Source organism: Haliaeetus albicilla, chromosome 13 (assembly GCF_947461875.1).
Source record: "Haliaeetus albicilla chromosome 13, bHalAlb1.1, whole genome shotgun sequence".
NCBI lineage: Eukaryota > Metazoa > Chordata > Aves > Accipitriformes > Accipitridae > Haliaeetus > Haliaeetus albicilla.
In genome coordinates this window covers 24,774,865-24,797,592 of record NC_091495.1, presented here as the reverse complement: position 1 = coordinate 24,797,592, position 22,728 = coordinate 24,774,865, and the positions used below count along the sequence as shown (strand labels likewise).

At 44.5% G+C, this 22,728-nt stretch overlaps 1 protein-coding gene across 1 annotated transcript in view; it reads left to right on the top strand.

Annotated features, from left to right (window-relative positions):
• Positions 1-2,732: 2,732 nt before the first annotated feature.
• CRIM1 (cysteine rich transmembrane BMP regulator 1) overlaps positions 2,733-22,728 on the top strand; it is a 202,716-nt gene continuing 182,720 nt past the window's right edge. The window contains exons 1-2 of the mRNA XM_069800536.1: positions 2,733-3,084; positions 16,869-17,042. Coding sequence (XP_069656637.1) covers positions 2,733-3,084; positions 16,869-17,042 — 526 coding nt within the window. The remainder of the gene's footprint in view (positions 3,085-16,868; positions 17,043-22,728) is intronic.

Genomic DNA, 22,728 nt, shown 5'->3' with positions numbered 1-22,728 from the left:
TACACCTGGGAGTATTCTCCATTTGCCATAACATTCAGAGTTTGAGTGCTTGTCTAATATGACCTTCAGGGCGCTTTCCTGACTTACTGCTTTCCAGGACACAGGAACACACAGTCTTGGTTGTTCTCCAAACATATGCATTGGGTTTGTTTACACCGAAACAGGGTGCCTTTAATGACATCAGCTTGTCATTTACTTTCCAACTCTATTTAAAAATGTAGCACAGTATCAGTTCAAATACTGATGCCCAGCAGATCACTGCTTCTCGTTGTCCATTTGTTGTTGAGATACATCAGCTGAACGGCCCTAATCCGTGTAATGTATGCTGTATTGACGGTGTTTTATCACAATAATAGCGTTCCACTGAACAACAACCCAATGCCTTGCAAACTATTGGGGCTAATTAAAACATTTGTAGCTCTTTAAAAATAATTGTCTACAATTTAAGTTCTGAATGGATCAGAATATAGGTAGTCATTCTGGTATGCTAAAAACATCATTATTTTTAATAATAGACAAATAGGGGAAATGCTTTCTTTTAGACAAATATGGAAATGCTTTATTTTTCAGCATGTTACACAGATGTACTGTTTCCATTAGTAGTGGGCCTGTGCCAGTAATAGGGAACCTTTGCGACCAGTAGGCATTTAGGCTGGAGTGAACGACAGTGAACTACAGTGCTTTCTAAAACAACCCAAAAAGGTACGCTACTGCTGACAAAGCTTTACGCTATAGTTTCTTTTGTCACTGGTAGTAACTTGTCCTTTGCCTTGCCAATGGCGAGTTTTGCCCTTACATAGCAGCTCTTCCACTGACACGAGAACCGGTTCTTTCCCCTAAAGTGGGCAAGCGTGTGGGACCGGAGAAACTGTAGAAGCCATACCTTGGCAACTCGCCGTAATAACCTGTATTAAGTTTCCAGAACCTCTCTCCTAAAATTTCCCACATCGCTGGCACCAGTATGCGCAACCCAAGACTTTCCAGGCTCAGCACCGTGCAGCTGACACAACCCCACCTGCCCAGTAAATTACTTCATTCTCTCAACCGCCACAGCTTCAGGCACTTCTGACGGCCGAACACGTTGCCCCCACAGCCGCCTTCGCACCCAGGGCAGGGCGTGACACGGCAGCGGCGGGCCCCGCTCTCCGGTTACACCGAGGGATCTCTGTCCCTCATGAAGGCAACCGCCCCCCGCTTCCCTGCCGTCTCTCGCTGCCGCCCGCGGTTACCCAGCGCGGACAAGCCAGCTGCGCGCCCTTCGGCGACGCCGTTCTTTCGGTCGCTCCTCCGACCCGGCTCGGGGCCGGCAGCCCCCTCCAGCCGGAGCGACCCGGGCGCCGAGCGCTGCCGCCTGCCGGCCCTCCGGGGGCGCCGCCGGGCACCGGCCGCCGCCGCAACCGCACCTCCCGCCGCGGCTCCGGGCCGCCCTGCCCTGCCCTGCCCCGGCGCACCGGGCGCCCGCCCCGCGCCGCTCCCGAGGCACGCCGGCCGGCTCGGGCGGCGACGGCAGCCGCTCGGCGGGCAGACCGGCCGGCAGCCGCGGGCGCCCCTTGTCCGTGCGCCGGCGAAGACCAGCAGCCGGCCCGGGGGCGGTGTCGGGTGCCGCGGTCCGCGGGCGAGCGGCGGCACCTCCGCTTGTTTACGAGCGGGCGGAGGGGCGGCCCGGGACAGCGCTCCGCCGCCGCTGCCCTCGGAGCGGGGCGGCCCCCGCCGAGCGGGCCAGTCACGGCTCCGTACCCGCGGGGCACCTGGGCGCGATCGGGGGCCCGGCTGCGGGGAGCGCGCGGCTCTCCCCCCGCCGTGGCGCAGGGGCTGAGAGGGCGTTGAACCGCTCCCCGTCCCGGATCCCCGCGCCCCTCGGGGCGGGGGGGGGGGGGGGGGGGGCAGGCGGAGGAAGAGGAGGAGGCTCTCGCCGCCGCGGCCGGGGACGCGAGGCCCCTTTCGCGACTCCCCCCCGACGTCGCCCTGCTGTGGCTGCGCCCTTCGCGGGGCCAGGGCCCTCTCTCCCTCTACCCCCCCGGTGTCCCCAGGGTCTGGCGGCGGCGGCGGCGGCGCCGCCTCGCTCCGCTCCGCACTCGGAGCCCCGGGCGGGGGGAGGGGAGGGGCGGGGGGAGGCGGCGGCGGCCGCTGTGGGGCCCAGGCTGCTCCTCGCCTCCGCTGCGTCTCTCCCCAGCCCCAGGACCTAGGGCTGCGGGGGCGGGGGGGGCGGGAGGAGGAGGGGGCGGGGTCAACCTGCGCGGCACCCAATGAGGAGGCGCGAGCAGGCAGCCGGGGCGGGGTGAAGGCTATCACCGCCCAATGGGGGAAGGGCAGAGGGCGCACTCGGAGCGGGGCGAGTCGCAAGCGGGAGGAGAGTCGGGACTCGGGACTCGGGCAGCGAGCGGGGCAGAGCCAGCCGCCGCAGCCGCCTCACCCGGGGGCTCGCTCGCAGCCGCTCGCGCGCGGGTCGCCGCGCCGCCGGCGTGGACGGTGCCGTGGGACCGGGAGCCGGCGGGCGAGGGACGAAGGGACCGAGGGACGCCGCTTCCCGGAGGGGGCAGCGAGCGGAGCCGCCGCCGCCGCCCGGAGGAGAAGTTTGGCTGAAGCGGCCGCCGCCGCGAGAGGAAACTTTCCTCGGGGGGCCGGAGGCGGGGGCGGCGGGAAGGAGCCGCGGCACGCTCGGGTCCGCCGCCCGGCGAGGGGGCTTCCGAGAGGCTCCCCCCCCCGGCCCAGGCCGGGCTGCGGCGGCCGGGATGTACCTGGCAGCGGTCTCGGCGGGGAGGAGGCGCCCGGGCGGAGACGGCGGCTGGCACCTGGCGGCGACGGGGTGGCTGTTGCTGCTGGCCCTGCTGCTGGGCGAGTCGGGGACGCGGGCTCTCGTCTGCTTACCCTGCGACGAATCCAAATGCGAAGAACCTAAGAGTTGCCCCGGTAGCATCGTACTGGGCATCTGCGGTTGCTGTTTCATGTGCGCTCGGCAACGGAACGAGAGCTGCGGGGGAGTCTACGGGCTGCACGGAGCTTGCGACCGGGGGTTGCGCTGTGTCATCCGACCGCCGCTTAACGGAGACTCCATCACCGAGTACGAAGTGGGCGTCTGCGAAGGTGAGAGGCGGCGGGACATCATCCCTCCATCCCCCGGGGTGGGGGGTACCCGCTGGGCGGCGGGGGGGGGAAGGAGGGCGCCCTCCTCCCCCCCCCGCTGCCCGCCTGTCCCATCCGCGAGGGTGTCTTTTAACCCTCCCTGCTTAAAAAAAACACCCCTGTTTAAAAGTTTCACCCTTAATTTTCTGAGCCGAAACTTCCAGGCTCTTCTACTTCTCGCTTTCCATAGCGCTTCGCTGGTTTGCTAATAGCTTATAGCGACTACTGATGCCCGACTAAAATCCTGTGGTAAAAGGGCTTGGGAAGGGGTTTTGGCAGATGGGAGATCGGCGGAGGTCAGTCGTGCACGCATGGTGCCTGTTCCGGATTCCCCTTCTCTGTAAGGAAACACAAAGGCTGATCATCTGTTGTAAAGTTTTCCTTCCTGTTCCTGTCACTTAATATCTCCCCGCCTGTCCTACTCGGTGTAGGATGATAAGGGATGTCTCTTCCCCTGCTGGAGCATCGAGGGGGAGGGAGAAGACCCCACGGCAAAGTCACTTCTGCTTCCTGCCGGCTGCTTGTGAGGTGATGAATTGGTACGAAATGCAAGAGGAGTTCACCCCCCACCTCCCCCACCTTCCAATTTTGTGTCTGTCAGAGTCCCTGAGATGTATTTTTTACGCATAATAATTTAACAAAAGGCCAAAGGTAGATTTTTAGTCTCTTTTTGTCTTGTACCTCCAGCTCCCTTTTCCCCCAAGTTGAGGGAAAACATGGCGCTGTAAAGAGATTACAAATAACCAGTAGTTTGGGATATGTATAAATGTATGTGAGACTCGGAGCGGGAGCTTCGACAATTCTGGAAAAGGAGAGGGAGCCGGTCTGCTCTCGGCGGGTAGAGGGCAGTAGAAAGTCCGGAGAGCTGGTGAGGCAGCATCTGTCCAAAAAAACTTGCATTTAAAATGATGCACTGTTTTGAGAGAGCTAAACCCGGTCACTTTCAGTGGGCAGCTGATCTTTGTCCCGGCGCTCGTTATTAGTTTAAAACTCCGTTTGCATCCCGAAGAAGTAAATCGCAAACCAGAGCGGAGCTGGGCAGTGGGTCCCGCCTGTGCTGTAACCAGTGCCGTCAGCCTGTGCAGTTGTTGCTTGGGTAGGACGAACTCCGGGGTTAAAAGCTTTGTTGTTAAACAGTTAAAAATGTCCCTGAAGTACTTAGAAGACTTTGGTTGAGACCATGTTGCTGGATATGTACATTGCTGTAGTCTCTCTCTATTACCATTATTTTTAATATGTATTGGAAAAGTTTTCTTAAATAGAAAAGTATGAGCAAAGAGGGAATAGGTACTTTAAAAACCTACCTGGTTTTGCATGAGTTTCTTTCTTTGCATGCTTTCAAGTATAAGCTTGGCTTAAAGAGCTTTTGTGTCGTGTGTTGCCCCCCCCCCCTTGGTTAAAGGAACTAGAAGCATGCAGTCATTAAATGCCTTAATGTTTCAACTCCCTTGCTGTATCACAGAGTACGGATGTCTCTGGCAGTTTAGGAGTATTTCATTCCTTTGAAGTGATGCAATCTGTATGTTGCTGTAGTTCAACTCGTAACACGTCCCATCTACTGTTGAAAATAGTATGAAGCATTTGTTGGCAAGATTGCATTTCAATTAGTGTTGTGGTTAGGAGCTAGTTCCAGCTGTCCCTATAAGAATAGTCAGGGAGATAAGTTATCTATTTAATTTTCATTCTCGTAAATGAAAAGCGACTGAGCTGCACCATCAGCCTAATAAATAGTCGTGGAATACCTATTACTGAATTGTCAGGAAACTGCCTCATTCTAACCAACAGAAGTAATGTGATGTTCTTCATGGTGTGTGTTGTGCATGAGGGGTGGCAGCAAGGAAAAAAGGGGACTTAGTATACTACCTCCAATCACAAAAATGAGGTTGATTAGCTCTATTTTTTTGATTGTGGTGACCTAAACAATTGTGCAGTTTACAGGCACACATGCAACAGGCTAGGCTGGTGATGCCTGATGTGCGAGTAGTACTAAGCCGCGCCTTTATCCAGTAACAGAATAAAGGCTGCTATTTTTTTTTTACCCTGTCTACTGGGAGTGCAAACCCTTTCTTACCCCAGTTCAGGGAGGAGGAAATGGAAGTGATTTACAGAACTGTGTGACTAGAAATTGATGTTTTTACTCTCCTTCCTGTCTCCAGCCTTTTCTTTCACTGCAATTTTTTACACTGAAATGACCCCTACTGGCTACAGTTATAAGCATTATTTTTTTTATCATTTTTGAAGCTTCAGCAGTGTCTTGTCTCAGAGTATCAGCATTTACTAGGCTACAGAAAACTTCAGGTGCTGGAATTGCAGCAGGTAAAAATACTTGTCTGTTAACTTCATTTTAGTATTTAATGCACTTGGCATAAGTGAACTCTGTAACACCTGATGGAGAAGTCTCCGTGGCATCTGTCACTGGTAGCCTCTCTTTCTGAAACTAGAAATGGAGTAGTCTTTGTTAAACCAGTGTTTATTAATGAAATCTGTTGCTGATTCTGGGTTCTTTTCTTTATCCTTTTAAAACCTGAGGGAAGTCGTTGTTCATCTCACCACCTTAACAATCCACATCTTTATGCAGTTCAAAGGCTTAATTTGTGGCACTGTCCTGAAGTGTGTAAATACCCTTCCTGAATGTAGTTGTATTATTGGTAAAGAATAATTCTGAGGTCAGCTTCCCCCAGTGTAGGTGGCTACCCTTTCCGATGGGCAATCTTGAGAGGCTTCGCACACCTCCAGCTTCTGCTGGCTTTACAGGGGTGCTGCTGGATTGGTTTGATGAGGTGTCGAGAGTCTACAGCCCCTTCCAAACACTCTTAGCATTGAGAAGTTTTGAGCTTAAAGCAGGGACTGCCCTTGGTCTCTGCCTTTGAAGGTAGACCTAGAGCTACCTCCTAACTAGACTGGAGTTCTCTAGAAATGTGTTAGTCTTGGCTTCTGCAGCAGTCCAGCTGGGCAGGATTCCTGCTTTCCGGGGAATCGGAAAGCCTTGGAAAAGCTCTGCCAAAGAAGTTTGGTTACTCTGTGAAGGCATTTTTTGTGATGGCTCTCTTTTCTCAGTTTCAGCACTTCCCCAATTCCTGGTGCTTTTAGATAGAGGCCTTGATTGCTTTGCTAAACTCTTCTAAGGCATAACAGTAGCATATAAAATAACACGGAAAATGAGCTGAAATTATTTTTAACTGTGTAATAGAAACATAGTTTTTTTGCGATATATTTGAAATGCATTGTTAACAAAACTGCTAGTCTCACTCTGTTCTTCGGTTCCTTTTAGAATATACTTCCATATGAATTAGCATCTAGGTAGCCATTGAAAGAACGTATTTCTGCTCTGGTAGCTGACCAATAACATGTACTACTTTGTTTTGTTTTTTTTGTTTTGTTTTTAGTGGGGTTTGGGTTTTTTGGGGGGAGTGGGGAATACAGTTATTGCTGTGTTCTTTTTGCCTACTGCAGGTAATTTAAGACTTGCCTTGAATACTTGAGGCTTGTCTGCCTAATGCATAGCTTCTGAACTGGGGTTTCCTTGGGACCAGGAGAAAGCTGCTGTAGCAGATTTTAGGCAAGTATCAGGAAGTATGCAGGTTAATCCTCTAGGACGATGGTAGAAGCTTGCCCTACTGTGGCTAGTCCCAGTCTCTTCTGCTGAACTGCATCTTTTTGGGAGGTTGGAGCATTATTGTCTGTCTGACTCCTTGTTGGGACAAGCAGGGAGAGCTTTTGGTGTTCTCCTCCCCACCCCCCCCACCCCCCTTAAGCCTACTGTGTACTAATTTGCCTCCCCTGGAAACATAATAGAGTAGGATATGTAAGGGCATAGTATATTGTATGTAACCAAAGTGCAGTGAAACTGGAGCTGATGAGAAGAAATGAAACTTTGAAAACCTAGCCTTTTTCAAATTTGGGAGGAGGAGAGCTAAGCTGTTTTTGTTTGAGCATCAGTTTATATGTATGGTAATGGAGTTCTCTTCTGCTTTTCTGGAGTAAGAACAACTTGCTTACAGACTTGCTAGTATTTTTACCAGAAGTAGTGCTGCTGCTTATAACTTCTGTAGCTAGTACCTGTGGAAAAACCTTGTTTTTGTTCTCAGTCCCATGCTCTGTATCTGATGGGTTAGTGGACCCAAAGCCTGGAACATGAAGCTTTGTCTCCAGACAGACTTCTGTACAACATGCTTGGCTTCTTGTCTGTGATGCAGTCCAGACCCCTAAAGGTTAGGTAGTATTTTGCTTTGAGTAAGAGTTACCGAAGTTCAAGTAATTTAGAAGTCACATGTGGGCGACCTTCTTGTTTATATCTGTTTGACTGGAACAGTGTTGCCCAGATTTCTTAACTGTTTGTTTGTTTTCTTATTCTTTTATGTAGTGAATGGCTGGGGAAATGTCCAAATAGTTCTGATGTCCATGTGCGTACAGCGAACTTCCTGCACCAACACCAAGTGTTAGAACTGATGGTCTATTTGGGGACTTAATCAGTATTAAGTGGTGCACCAAATGATTGTTGGTATGAAGATAGGCAAAATACTTGGTTCAAAGGCTATCAGTAATCCAGACTATCAGGGGAGGAAAAAATGGAAAAATTATTCATGGTGTCAAAAAAAAATTATCACAGAAATTACTGAATTTGTACAACTGTAAGGAGAAGTAATTCTTTGGCAAATGTTCAGCTTCTGATATGCTAGTCTTGACCATAGTTAACGGTCCCCTTCCCCTACCCTGCAGAAAACACTTACTAGGCACACAGTGACTTCTTATGCACAGGTTGGATAATTTATAAGCTATTTCTACTCTTGTGTCGATGCTGAAATCTTAACATCGGTAAGAACATGTAACTTTGATTGTGGCATGGAATTTGAATTAGATCAGGTGCTTATTTGACTTGAAAATGGTTTCCTCTCTGTTTCTGGGCATCATGTTTCGATTTTAGAAATCACTTGGTTCCAATATTTCAACAAAAACAAAATGGAAAAGTCCAGCAGATATGAGGAGGGATACTGATGCAGGAATTGGTAGGGTTTTGCTGTTGTGGATCAGCACAGTTAGTTTAAAACTGGAAATCTCACCATGGGTAGGCTGAATGACTAAATCTCTTCTGTTAAAAGGAATACTCTCTTATTTATTTATTTTTTTTTAAACCATTTGATCTCACATGACTGTGCAAGCATCCTCTGCTGATGTAGACTTTTTCCCATAGAAAATGGTTATTTCATCAGGTTCCCCAAAATCATGCTGCTTATAAAGTGGTGGGCTTTGTGGTTGGTTTTTTTTTGTTTTTTTTTTTTAAACTACCTTCAAACTTGTCAGATAGTAACTTCTGCACCCCTAGGAATGTTTGCAGTTTTAAGTACCCTCTAGCTGATTCAAGAATACTTGCATAATTTAACTTCTTGCATAGTACTTAGTCAACCAAAATGTCATTTGACTGACGGGCATATTATGCAATAATTAATCCATTAATATGGTTCAAAAATGCCTTCCTCTTCCCCTCCTTCCTTTGCACCCCCCCTCAAGGATTCTTCATCTCAATGAGTAAAGTTTCTAGCATCTTGCAGGCAGGACCCAATTTTTCTCTGTTTTAATGGATTAAATACATTGTAGAAGTGACCTATTAAATGTCTCTTGTGACTTGTAAACTGCTTTCATTTGAGAATGCATTTGATCCACAGGGAGTGTAAACTTGGAAGTGGTGAATTCAGGGTTTTGCCTGAGTCTTAACATGGCAACAGTTGTGTAGTCTGACAAAACTGTGTTTTAACTCTGCTTTTTGGTATGTATGCATGCGATTTGGAAAATGACTGATACTGACATAGAAAGCTTAGGTATATGGAGAAAATTACCAATATAAACTAAGATGGGAATATAACTTCGTATAAAGGTTATCTAGATTAAATTCCACAGAAGCATACAGATTAAAAAATCGTTCCTGAGGGAGCTGTAGTCTAAACAGACTAGTTTGACCATGTTTGGGGGAAGTAAGCCCTTAGTAATGTATTGAGATGAATGGAAGCAGTTCGCACCTTTACCAGAGGCAATATTCAATCCCCAGCAGCTTTCACTGGGTATACTGGGTACTTAACTTCAGCATCTGCAAATCATGTTAACACCTTGTGGGTCATGAGTGTGCAAGTCTTTCGGTAAGAAAACAAGCAGGAGAGCATAGGGTTGTGGACAGGGGGAAAAGCACTAGCTCACAGGCATGCACCCATTCCCCTCTTCTTACTCATTTCCAAAACTTTAAGCCTTATATAGCCAGCTACCTTGATACTGATAGGCTTCAGGTGGTTTTTGTTTGGTTGGTTGGGTTTTTTTTGTTGTGGGTTTTTTTTTAAATTAGTGAAAAGTCTAGCAAGTGTGACGTTTCTGAATCTGAAAGTGCCCATTCTGTTGGGTCACTTATCCTTCAAACAAATTAAACTTCAGTGTTTTGCTACAGCTATGTTATGCTCTGTTAGGGTTATTTCAGAAAGGCTGATTGTATGCATGTGGAGGTGGTTCTTCCCCTCACTGATGGGCTGTGATAAAAAGCTGGGGTCGTACTGATAATGGTATTACATGTGCTAACATAAAATGTGCTGCCTTGATAATAGAAACACTCAAGTTGATGTCTGTCTCTGTTAGGTTTTAAAAAAACTGAAAAAAGCCTTGATGCTAATTCTAAATCCAGGGTATGTTGGGTGTAATTCCTCTGAAACATTCTGCAGTTTTGGTGTTCAGTGACTCTGCGTTAATGACCCCGGGGGGAAAAGTGGCAAAAGGTTTAGGATGTCAGGTTTCTTCTAATAATGTGGACTGTTCTTGGTGTAGGTTGCTTTATTCATAGCCCTGTTCCAGAATTTGTCTTGGGCAAAACTTTTCCTACTCCTGTCAGCTTTGCCTCTGCTGAGCAGCTTAAGCAAGCTGCCAGCCAGCTGCTTGTTTGCAGCAAGGCTGATGCGTGCTGCTGTATGTGCAGGCTTCTGAAGTGTGTGGGTGCAGAGTGCAGCTTGGGGGGGGGGGGGGCGGAAATTGGAGTTTTAGCCTCCTTTGGAAAATGGGTACGAAGGTTTGGCCTTTTCCTGAGGCTTTAGCAATTATTTTTTTTAAAGAGTTTTCTAGAGCTAGAGGAAAAATCTGCTAGGACAGCTGAAACGCTGCTGTCCATGCTCATTCTTATCAGGGGAGTACTGGCAGAGGCTCTGTCTGACCAATTAAACCCTGGGACACTGTGTAGTATTTTCAGTCAACTATTTACAAACAAGATGTGGTCCTGGTCATAAGATTAAAATAACTTGCAAGTTTTTTTTTCAGGTGCTTAAATGTCTAGGGGTCAGACTTCAGAACTAATTATCATTTCAGATCATCTTTGGGGCAGAAGGCTATTGGAAATACCGTTCAGTCTTGTTGGGGGCAACCCTAATAGCAAAAGTCTTAAAAAACAAACAAAAGCCAAGCAAAACAACCCCCCCAAAAAGCCAATTAAAAAAAAGGGGGACGACGACGACTACGTGAACTGAAATATTGCAGACAGTGTGGGTAAGGGAAAACTGTAAGCTTGAAATAGTTGTCTAAATCACATGCTTCGCTTACTGCTTCCATTTATCTCCTTGCTTTCCTCACAGCTTCTGTGGAGTTTCTGATAATCGAGTGGAAAGCTGGTTTGTTTAAATACTTTCTGCATTCCTTAGTATGAAATAACTGCCTTGAGACGCACGCAGAGCTGCTGCAGTGAAAATCTTTCTGGCAATACTGGGGATTTGATCACCTGAGATACATGCTCTAGTTTGAATAAGATAAAGCAGGCAGTCAAATTATAGACAAGCCTTACATGTATGGTGTTCCTGAGGTATCTAAACGTTGTGGTACAGTTTTGCTTTCTAGCTTCGACTAGAAATTTTATCAGGAGGCTGCAAAGCGCTTTTGTACTGATGTGCATTCCACATGAAGATTTGATCTTGGAAAGTGGACCCTTCCAAAAGGTGGAAAAAACTGCTTTATCATGAAACTCTCAGCTGTGTGTTTTACCAGAGAAGTTTCTGCCGGCTCTGGTCCCCGATTCATGAATTTACTGAAGGAGTAAGCTGTGAGAGGGAAGAGGATTGCAGCCAGTGCATGAGCTCAAACTCACTTCAAGGCTAGCCTTCCTTTCTGCTGCTTTTCAAGGTCTGGGGCTGGGTTTCAAGCATTCTTTAGTGGTGATTAGTCATTTCTATTGTTCAGCTCCTCCAAAACATGAATTTCCTTTCCTTCGTTCTTTTTTCCTGTTCAAAGAGAAGCCAAAGCCTACTGGCAAGAAGTATTTCCTCTTTTTTATTTTAGAAAGTCTGTAGAATCCTTTCAGAGTCTCATACCATCTTAATGAATACCACTGATTTGAAAATGCTGTTCTGTATACCAGTGTGCTGGAGCGGTGGGGCGCAGACCTTGGGTCTGGTTTGATGGAGAAGCTTCTGAAAGGTTCCCACCTTCCCAGAGGGCAGTACCAGGCCCAGTAAGGATCAATTCTGTGTCACTGTGAAACCCATTCTCTCTCCTCCTTCAAATGCAGGATTTAAAAGGATGCAAGAGTCTGTAAGATGTGACTTGGACTGTTTCAGATCAGCAATGTATTGGATGGTGTCTTTGCTCTTTCAGCATCCTGAGAACCTGCCTGTCACACTTTAAAAAAGGCAGAAATAGCTGAGTAACGTGCTGCAGACAAATGTAAATTATGGGAGTTCACTCGATTCACTCCAGTTATGTTTAGTGCCCCCCCCCCCCCCCCCCCCCCCGAACTGTAATTTAAGATTATTGTGGGTGCAATGCTTGAATATTAGTTTTCAACAGTGGTACATCAGTGACCATAACAGTATGTTGCTTGTAGGTTTGAGGTGATGCATTAACTTTATAAACAGTGAAGGAGAACAGTATATTGTTTTCCAAACAATAGCTGATATTCATTAAATGTCCAGAAAGGAGGAGAAGGGTTGGGGCACAAAAGAGAAAATTCTGTGGCAGGCAGAAGGAATTGAGGACTTCAAGGGAGGGAGAGCAAAAAATTTAAGCAACAGAGAAGGAGTCTCTGAAAAGATCTTTCCTGGTACTTTTAAGTTGCACCTGTTTTGAGATGATCCTTTGCATATGGGGACAATAAATACAACTATAGTGAGCTACTGTGTACTTTAAAAATAAGGCTCCAAGTTAGTTTCTCATAGCTGGATGCTTTCCTGGAAACACAAGCAGCTCTTCAGGTGAAGAAGACATAAATGCTTGCTTCAATCATGAGCATTATGCCTTACATAATGTGTTATGAGTGCTGTGTTGTGAGTGCTGGTATGTAGGATTTAGCACAAAAGTAGTGATGGAATGCTGCTTACCAGAGACATATTTCTCAGTCTGTTTCCCAGACTGGACCTGTTGTTTAAGGACCTCTTGTTCAACTTGTTAATGCCTTAATCCTCTTCCCTACTTTAGATGCATGCTATGACAGGCCTTGGGAGTTCAGCAACCCAGAGCAGCACTTGAATTGTTAGCAAGCTGAAATGTTTGCTTTGCAGAAAGCAAGTGATTATATGAGTGATGGAAGAAAATGAAAAAAGTTTTGAATTAAGATGGTGCCTCCCCGCCCATCGTTTCCTTATGGTATGAAAGCACACTTAGAAGAATTAAAAAAGTATTGCGTCCAAGACTTAATTTTTGTCTGAGTAAATGCAGAACTACTTTATTGTCTGGAAAGGGAACTTGCCTGAATTAGTTGGAGAGAGTGGGGGACTGCATGTGGATAGAAATGATTTGAAAGAGTGACTTTCAAGCTGTAGTTATCAGCCTACTGGGAGCATTTGAACCGCTTCTAGACGTGTGCAAAAGGTAGTTCAGTGGCTATGTAACAACTGTCCAATGTCAACTCAGGACTGCTAAAAAGAATAGCCCTTCCCTTCTTTTTGCCCCTACCTGATCATGCCAGCATAATGAGATGGTGGAAATTGCAGCTAAACTAAGGTCAGTTTGGATGAAAACTAACAATTTACTTTGGCTGCTCTTCAGCTGGATTGTTTCTAAAAACTTAAGAATGTTAAACACCTACTTGATTTTTGTATTTTTAAGTGTCCTAGAAGTTAGCTAGTGGATAGGATGTGTGTACTGAGGTTTGAGAGGCTCTTCGATTCTTACATTTGGGTTTTGTCAACCCTGCTTGCAGAGGAGTAAAGCATTCACAAATGATTGTATCTCAATTTCTTCCTTCATACCATCCAGATTTTTGAGAGGTACACGTGAAAGAGCAGTGTCCTGAAAAGGAAGCCATAGAGGAGGTCAAACAGAGAATGCAGGAAAAATGTTTGTGCTACAGTCTGGAATTGTTCATGAACTGTCCCAGGTCTCTAAATTACTGGTGTGTAAAACTTAGTTTTTTGGAATAGTCCGCAGGACATGATGATTTTGGGAATAATAGAGGCTAGGTTATATGTTTCACAGAGCCTAGACTTTGTTCAAGACATGTTTCCATTATTAGCTGAAATATTGCTGACCTCTAAAGGAACAAGCATGCTGTACTGGGCCACCATTTATCTGTATCAAGCAGAGCACTAGATGCCTTTGCATCAAGTAATTAATGCTTTGAATTAAAGTGAGACACTGGATTCATCCCTTTAGCTCGTGCAAGTGCTTTCATGTGGTTGTACCTTTCATTCCAAAGAATTTTGCGTATACTGATGTGACTTCTGAGGGTTACTCTTAAGTGGTAAACAAGTAAGTATTCATTTAACAGGACCTTTAACTTCTGTTCATAAAAGGACAAAATCAGCTAGGAAAATGAGTCTTAAGTCTGCATGAAAGATCATGCTAGACTTGGCATTCATTTACTAAACTAGAATAAGCTTTTTTTTCTTGTTACGTGCTTGCTCCTTCATTGATGGAAATCTTGTTTCTAAATGAAACTGTGTGAAAAGCAGTCTGGTAAAAGATGTCCAGGCTAAACTGGATTTGCATTCTTCCTGTCTGAATGGGGCTTTTTTGTATTCCCTCTAAGTAATGAAAAATACCTTGTTTCAAGATTCAGCATGTTAGATGTATAGTCTGCAAGTATTACTGAGGGATTTCTCTTCTCTTCCATCCTCTTAATGGCTACCAAGCTAATTTTTGAGGCGTGTGGCACTGAAGACTTGACTGTATGGGGCCATGCGCTTCCTGTGTACCTCCTTTTCTGTGCCTGTCTGAAAAGCTGCGAGAGGTGGCAGGTGAGAGATCAAACACTAATCTGTCCTGGAAATCAGATAATATTGTGGGTAGCGCCACAGCGTGTGGTACATCTGCATCGAGGCGTTTTGCCGTGAGAAAGGGATGGCTCTGCTTTCCGCGCCAGTTGGGCCCCACCTTACATGGGGCGAGCAGCTCTTGTGTGACGGGGATCCTGCTGGTCCTGTCAGCCTTGAAAAGACGTAGTGCTGAAATACCACAGGGCAAAACCGCACAAATGCTCCAAAGCGGTGCGCTGGAAAAGCGAAAGTCTGCGTGCCCTCCCTGTCTGCGCTGGGCTGGTCTCAGGGGGCTGGTGGGGAGGAGAGCAGCGCGAGGCCACGCTGCCTCGTGGGCCCCGCGGCCGCCGGGGCCGCGGGAGCTCCTGGCCCGGACACCCTGCTGGGGAGGAGAGCCTGCATGTCAGAAACAAGGAGCAATTCAAACCCTTTTCTTCAGAGCGTTAAACGGACCGGTCCGGATGAAGCTGTGGTCCCTGCGGTTACAGAAGTTGAAACACCAAGTCTTGGAGCATAGCTGTAGCCTCTTTTGTTCTTGTCGTTACGTGGATTACTGCTGTGATTTGTAAAATACAAATTGTCCAGGCTGTATTCCGGCTTCTCAAAAACAGGATGTATTATTGTTCTCCAAATTCGCATGGATTTTTTTTTTTCCCTCCCTCTGCATGCATGGCCTCCTCACAATGAAAGTGTCCCAAGCATTACTGAAGCAGCATCTTCTCTTGAAAAAATTTTAATAGCTTCTCTTTAGGAACTTCTATGCTTCCTTTGACTTTTATTGATACAGCTGCTGTATGGGATGATAGGTTAACTTTAACTGGGGGGAAGACAAATTACTTCCTGGGGTTAATGACTACTCTTCCTTTGCTATTTTTATGGAGTAGAAGAGCCATGAGGTTCCCATGGAGGTTCCCTTCTTCATGTCTAAAATTGACTTGGTTGTTTATTCAGTGCTTTTTGTCAGCAGGTTACTTTGCCAACTTGTAACAGAAAGCAAGCAGTTGGTTGTACAGGGCGGAACAACGTACCTGTGAGAATCTGCTGTGACGCTTTCTGTAGGTCGTGTACAATATTTAAGTGGTAAACAGCTCTTTCCAGGTGTTAGTTGTTTTTTCCCCAAAACAGGGAAAACAGCAGGTTAGTGAATATTCTGCATGTTTCTGTGGGTGGACAGTACTTGCATGTCAATGTCAGTATGTGTGTGTGTATATACTGTTATCTACTGTCAGCTTTTAGACTTCTTTTAAGTGTCAGACTACTGAATGACAAACAGTTGGTACTTGGCTGCGGCCGCCCATACTGGAGGACAGCTTCTGATAACCCCAACGACAACAACAAACCCCACCCTTCATAGCTGGAAGATGTCTTAACTTTTTTGAAGTGTTTCTTGGCAGGATCTGTATTGGAAACTTGCTTGTTGATAGTGTATAAAATTGCTAGAAGGCACAATGTGAATATAAGGATGTAAAGATGTGGAATATAAGGATGTAAAGATTGAAAATAGGTATTTGTTCCTTTTGTCATTACTAGAAGTTAGTGGACTACTTGGTGTGACTATTCTGTAGTACTTGTTTTGGTAGACAGACAAGGCTGGAAAATGATCTGGCGCTCTATAGCGAAGAATACCTAATGCCTAGTTTATTTTGCATAAAAAGCATGTGTCTTGCTTAAACTTGTGCATTGGTGGGCTGTTGCTGTATATGCACTTGACCTAAGGAAGCTGAGACTTTTTAGGACTGGTAATCTTGGTGTAACTCTGGATCGACTGGATTTATTGCTTCCTGGAAGAAAAAAAAAATAAAATTCTTGTTGCATGTAGCCTTCTAAAAGGAAAATGGTCAGTTGTACAGTGGGAACATTGGTTACATGCATTTGATGGGACTGATGCAAAAGGAGCAGAATTATTTGAGCAGAGAGACTTGTTCCAGCCCAACTATCCCCCTGCCCTTGACAGCAAGGAGTGTGATGTGCTTGAGCGATTCTCCTAGAGTATGGATGGTAATCCAGGAGTGCTGGAAAACTCACTTTTGGTCATATTACAGAATCAGAGGCCTGGCATCTTGCAGTATTTTTTTATTAAAAAGTTATCTCTGTGGAGTGAATTCTATGTGATGTATTTTTTAATCGGGTTTAAAAATGCTCTCCTTCTAACTCAATTTTGACTTCTGTAACAGCTGCAGATTCTGTCCCAACATTCTCACTTCCATGATAAATATAACTTCAAGTATCTGCGAAAGTTATTTCAGTTAGAATAGCACTCATTTGTACTGCAGCTATGCATTTCTGCAAGACGTCATAGTTTTTCATACAGATGGAAGTAAACAATGCCAGTAGCTGTAGCAAAATGGGCAATAGAACAGCTGCAAAACATGGTATTTGGCAAATCCCACAGTATAGATTAATCCATTATTTTTTTAAATTTGTTATCTTCTGTTTAGCACTGCATTGAACTTGAAGTAAATCGCACCAAACTCCAAAGCAGCTGAATTTACATACTGCAGCCGAAATCCAATAGTGAGAGAGTTTGTTTGTTTATTTTAGATGAAAACTGGGATGATGATCAGCTTCTTGGATTTGAACCATGCAATGAAAACCTTATAACAGGTTGTAACATAATCAGCGGGAAATGCGAATGTGACACCATTCGGACCTGTAATAATCCATTTGAATTTCCAAGCCGGGATACTTGCCTGTCGGCCTTAAAAAGGATTGAAGGTAAGCACTTGTCTTCAGTAATTCAGAGTTAGTAATTTTTCTGTGCATTTGATGAAAAGCTAGGGCCTAGTTTAATATGTTTCAGGATGACTTGGGTAGTTTCAGATACCTGTGGTCTGGTACTTTTCAGAAGACAGTTGTATATTTTAAAGGAAGACGGGACTTCAGTAAGCTAGGCCTGCCAAATGCATAGGTTTAAGAATGGAAGAAACTAATACTTTGTGTGTTACGATGTTTGCAGATTTTGAGACTAAAACAATTCTGTTCATAGTTCATGGTACCTACCTTCACATATCTTTAGCTGTAAAGCAGTGTGGAAAACTCTCTTTAGATGTATTGATATGACTGAACCGTGAATAAACACAGTGGATCTTAATAGCAAAGGCGTAGAAAAAGTAGTTGTTGATAATACTTACTTTTTTCTTATATGAATGCATGAATCGCTATTTTCTTTAGGTTTACATAATGTAGCATTACTTTAATTGCTTGTATTTTTCAGTTTCCATGTTCCTTTGATTAGACTTGCATTAGGCCACATATGTTTATGCTTCTGCACACATACGTGATGGATATTTTTGTTTGGGGTTTTCTTGTTTGCTTATGGCTGAACTGGAAATGAGTTGGCTCAAGTATATCCAGTTGGAATTAAATTCCCATGGTGTATTTCTAGAATTGTTTTGAACAGCTATCAAAGGTTTGATCTAGGGCCCTTTCTATGATGCTGTAATTACTGTTTATTATCCAAAGTATCCAGGAACATGCACAAGTTGATTAGTGGAGTGAACCTGCTTAATTAGTCTACTTTAAACCAATGTTTAAAGTCATATTGCAACAGTAAATGTATTTACAAGGCTACTAACCATATTTAAAGTTACTATGTTTAAGTTAAGGAAGTGTGATGTGATGTCATCTGTCGTACTTGTTTTGTGATAAGAAAACTGTTTTCAAGCTACAGACTTGAAACGAGGAGAAGTTGTGGAAAAAACTGTAGCTGGCGGAAATGTTCATTGACGGTCATGATGTTGGTCACTAAAAGCGTACAAGTGCTTTGTGTGCATTTTTTTGTGTTTTTTTAGCTCTAGGAAGAGGAGAGGCACAACCTTTGTTGGCCTCTTGTTTGTTGCTGTAGTAGTGGGCAGTAGCATATATGGGTTCTTAAGTAACCTTACTCACCACTTCTTTTTTTACTTGTGAATGCATGACTAAGTCTGCAGTAGTTTAGCAGGACTCTATTGGCATGACAATTCATCATGTGTTTAACTTGCTAAGAAAATCTGCTGTGGGATGCCTTTTTTTTTTTTTGCAGGCTCGGAAGAAATGGACTTAGTTTGTGGAATGGTGTAGCTAAAGCAGGTTGATTCTTTGAGTAGCTTTCCTTCAGTAACCTCTTGTTTCAGCTGAATTCCTGTTTTAAAAAGAATAGCATTTTAAACTTACCCATGAGGTAACAATATTCTCCAAGTAAACTATTTGGTATGACAGTGATGGTGCGGTTGTTTTTCAGAGGTGTAATTTTCTTTTTTGTTTATTTGTTTTCTTGGTTTTATTTCTTTTTTGGGGAGTGGGGAGGGTGTTATTCCAAAGCCTCAGACTATAGGGCACAAGTAGAAGAGTTTAGGACCTGCTGTTTTTTTAATCCTTGACAGACAGGAAGGATAGTTGATGCAAGTGATGAAACAACAATGGTACCCTTAAATACCAGAAATCTGGCAGTTATAACTTGAGTGTTGTAACAGTCCAGCCTTTACTTATAAGAATGTGAATTTGCATTTGCATCCTCAGACTATCCAACCCTACTGCTGAGGAATGTTTGAAATTAAATCCATCCATATTTCTTAATAGAAGGGCAGAAGTCATAGCATAACTTTGATTTGTCTGCATTTGACAGCTGTAGTCAGTCAAATCTGCCTACTGTGTTTTGCACTGTAAATGTTTATTCCCTCTTGCTCTGACTAGGATTGGGAATTGAATGCTAACAGCTTATGGAGGTTATTTCTTTAAATACATTACTTCTTGTTTTGGTAATTAAAATGCATGCTTCATCCTGTACCTAACCTAATGGAAAAGAAGAATAACTATTTTTCCCCTTGCACTTGACCCATCCCTGTTTGGTAAGCAAGCAAAGTCTCTTAGGTAGAACAGGATAGCCACTTTGGTGTGTCTGAGCCAGTATTTGCTGTTTGAGTATTTCAGGCTTTCAGAGTTCATAGTCTGAAAGTTGAATTCATCCATTCAGAAAATCCACCTGAAACACAACTTAGGTAGCATGCAAACAAGAGGGCTCTTTCAGCATGTTAAAATGGAGAAAGATTTCAGTTTCTTCAAGGCAAGCTAAGTCTTTAACTGTAGTGTCATGTAAAAAGAGGTGATTCATAAGATCTGTTAAATATGTCTAATTAAGATTTTACTGAAATCCAAAGTACTGATGTATACTTCACTCTTTTGGCTTGTCTGTTAAAGATAATGGCAGGAAGATTTGAAACTAGTAATTTAAATCCTGAAATACTTTAATAGAACCTGCTACCATGGAAAGTGGGACCAAGACAGGGTAGTCTAAGTTCCATCTCCTCACCATACTTGATATGGATAATTAATACACAGTGTGATTAAAAAGACTTAAGTTGAGCACCTGATTGATGGGTACACCATAACAGGAGTTTCTGAAGAAAACTTAAAAGAAGAAAAGTGTCATTTAAGCAGCTACTTCCATGTGTTTTCTACTTTGAAGATACTTATTAAGCAATTGAGAATGTTTTGTGTTGTTCAGTGACGTGTCACTTTGCAGGATTTTTGATATTCATTATAAGTTTGTGTATCATTCACATGTTGATGAACTTCCATAACACAGCTGAGGCAAGGGAAGATACTTAACCCCATCCTGCTGAGGAGAAAATGGGTCAGGTAGCTTTCATTCTAATTATGGAGGTAATTGGGAGGGTCCCATCAAGTGAACTTTTTTTTGGTAGTACTATTAAAAGCACAGCTGAAATAGATTTATAACTTTACAGAATATTTGACAAATTGGAACCTAGAAAATTAGTATACAATGGCATCTAGAGAAATTCTGGCTCAAGCAATTTCATTAAAGTTGCATAGCTATGACAAGTTATCTTGGGCTGTATAAATTCATTTAACCGAGGACCCGTCTTTCAGTTTCCTGAGTAGTGGAGGCAAGGCTATTATAGAGGCCAGTGGTGCTAGACCAGTGTGGTTTGCTTGTTCTGATTAAAATGAGTTCTGTGGATTTTCTGTCTTCTTTCTCTCTGTCTCTCTATTTTTTTTGTTTTCTTTCTTGTTGGATTTTTTGTTGTTACCTTGAAAGAAGAAGGAAGGGTGCAGTTAGGCTCCCCCAACCATACTAAGTATACATAGGTCCATGCACAGGAGATGCTGGTGCTAATGGCATAGTGTTAGCTGTAGTTGCCAGCTCAATCAACCTGTGCAGCTCACTGAAAGCTATCTTTGCCTGCGGACGTGGAATCTGTTCCATAAATACAATCTGGCAAATAACAAGCGGTGAGCCAAAATCTGCAGTCCCATTTCCAGATATGAATGTGTATGTGCTAAGGGGTTAGGGCTTTTGCATGTACTTTGATTTCTTGTGTCTTTTTGTGCTTGCACCTTCCCTTTCAAGTGCCTCTCTAGTCATCTTCCTTATTTTTTTTTACTTCTAGTTTGTCTTATACTTAAGCTTTTCAGGTTGTGTGGTCTTCCCTTCTGGGCTTGGTATCAGTTCTAGCTTGCTTACTCAGCTAACCCAAAGTTTTCTTGTTAGCGTCATATAGGATCTTTCTTTCCCTATTGGCTCGTGTCTGCCTGCCTTCCTGGGCTCTTCATATTTTCTTTTACCTTTACCTTTCCCTGCCTCCTTTCCTTGCTTTCTTTGCCTACCTATTTCATCCTGTTTGTACCCCAGTTCACTTAAACAAGCCACATAAGGCAAATAAGACAACTTTATCTGTCCTTCCTTCCCAAAATCAGGCTGCATGGGTTTAACATCATGTTGCTTAGATATTGTTGACAAGGCCCAAAAGCCATGTTCTTTATTTTGTCTCCCAAAGTCTTGCTCTGCCCTCAGCTGGGGAAGCCTGTAATAGGAAGCATCTGTTTTAATCTCTAATGTATGTAACTTCTGTAGGGGTGCTGATGTCTATTTGCAAGAAAGTACCGAGAGGTTAATGGGGGGGTCTCAATAATACAGGTACTGAAGGCAGTTGTCGTCCTCACCCCTTGCCCTTGTTTTCCTGGGAAACCGTAGGATTAGATACATTGGAAAGGATTGGTTTTGTCATGGAAGTTGATAGCTAACTTCTAACTAATCTTTGTGTAGACATACTGCAAGCATCCAAAGACTTGTTACTTGAATGGAGTACCATACAGCATTGTCCTGGTTTTGGCTGGAATAGAGTTAATTTTCTTCCTAGTAGCTGGTACAGTGCTATGTTTTGGATTTAGTATGAGAATAAAGCTCGTTTATGCCTTAGAGGTCTCACAACTCCATTACCAGGCTTAAAGTGTCTGCTTCTCTACATGGACTGTCAGTGACTTTTCATATAGAAGGTTGGTATAGAGGTCACAAACCATCCTGCTGTGAGGAAATGCACACATTGGGGCTAGAAAGAAACTGTCTGGAAAAGCTATCGCGTACCTAAATAATAATAGATTCCTATGTTGGTGGTTTTTGTTGTTGTTTAAAATGTTTTGCTTTTGGTTATTGTCTTGATGAGTACCTGCTCTGATATGGTGCAGGAAATCCTGTGTTCTTGAGCTTGGAAAGCTGGCTTCTATTCAGGAGACTGCTAATGATGACAGCTTGGTTGAACTTGGGCTGCTGGAGTGGACTGTGGAAAATAAGGCCAGAGGGTGAAAAGTGATGAGATGCCATCTGTCTGCTGAGCCACAGTAAGAGGCAGAAGTCTAATAAGCTGCATCTATACATTCTTGCAGTCATGATCTGCTAAGAATTAGGTGCAGATGGTACAGAAGAGTCAGTTCTTCAGACTTTGTGCGAGATGCTGAGGACTGGGGGTGAGAGAAGTGAAAGAAAGTAATTCATCAGGATGCATTTGTAGGGCATTGGTAGGTAGCAGCACTCAAAACTTGTTGTGTAGTGCCAGTCCAATTATCTCAGTCTTGCCTAGCATGTATGAAGAATCGCTGGGAGGTGGTATCTGGTGTGACCCAACCTCAGTAGTTTCAAAGACTGTATGCCAGTTCAGGGATCTTCTTCCTTCTCTCCCTCTATGCTAGCCTGGCAGCAGTTCAGATGGCCCAGCAAAGCTTTAAAGAACAGGAACCCAAAGATGTTCTGCTCTTCCTCCTCCTCCTCTATAAGAGCAGGTCAGGATCTGTGGGCAGGCGGCATGCCTTGCTGCCTTCCCCCTTCAGAGGCAGTGGCAGGCCTTTGGAATGATAACTCTCTCCTGAAAATATGTTCCCTGCTAGAACAGCTATCTCCTCTTCCCTCTGGGAAGGGAGGGGAAAGTCGTGGGTCAGAGGCATCCAGTCTTTCACAGGTGGGCTGTACTTCAGGTTGGGATTTACTAAAAACTTCAGTCTGCAGATTCTCTCAAAGGTAAGAAACTTCCTGGTACTAGCTTGCTTCTTGAAAGTAATTTGGTAGCAGTGTTTGTTTTGATAATACCAGGTACTGGTGTGACACCAAGAACACCCAGACAAAGGTGTT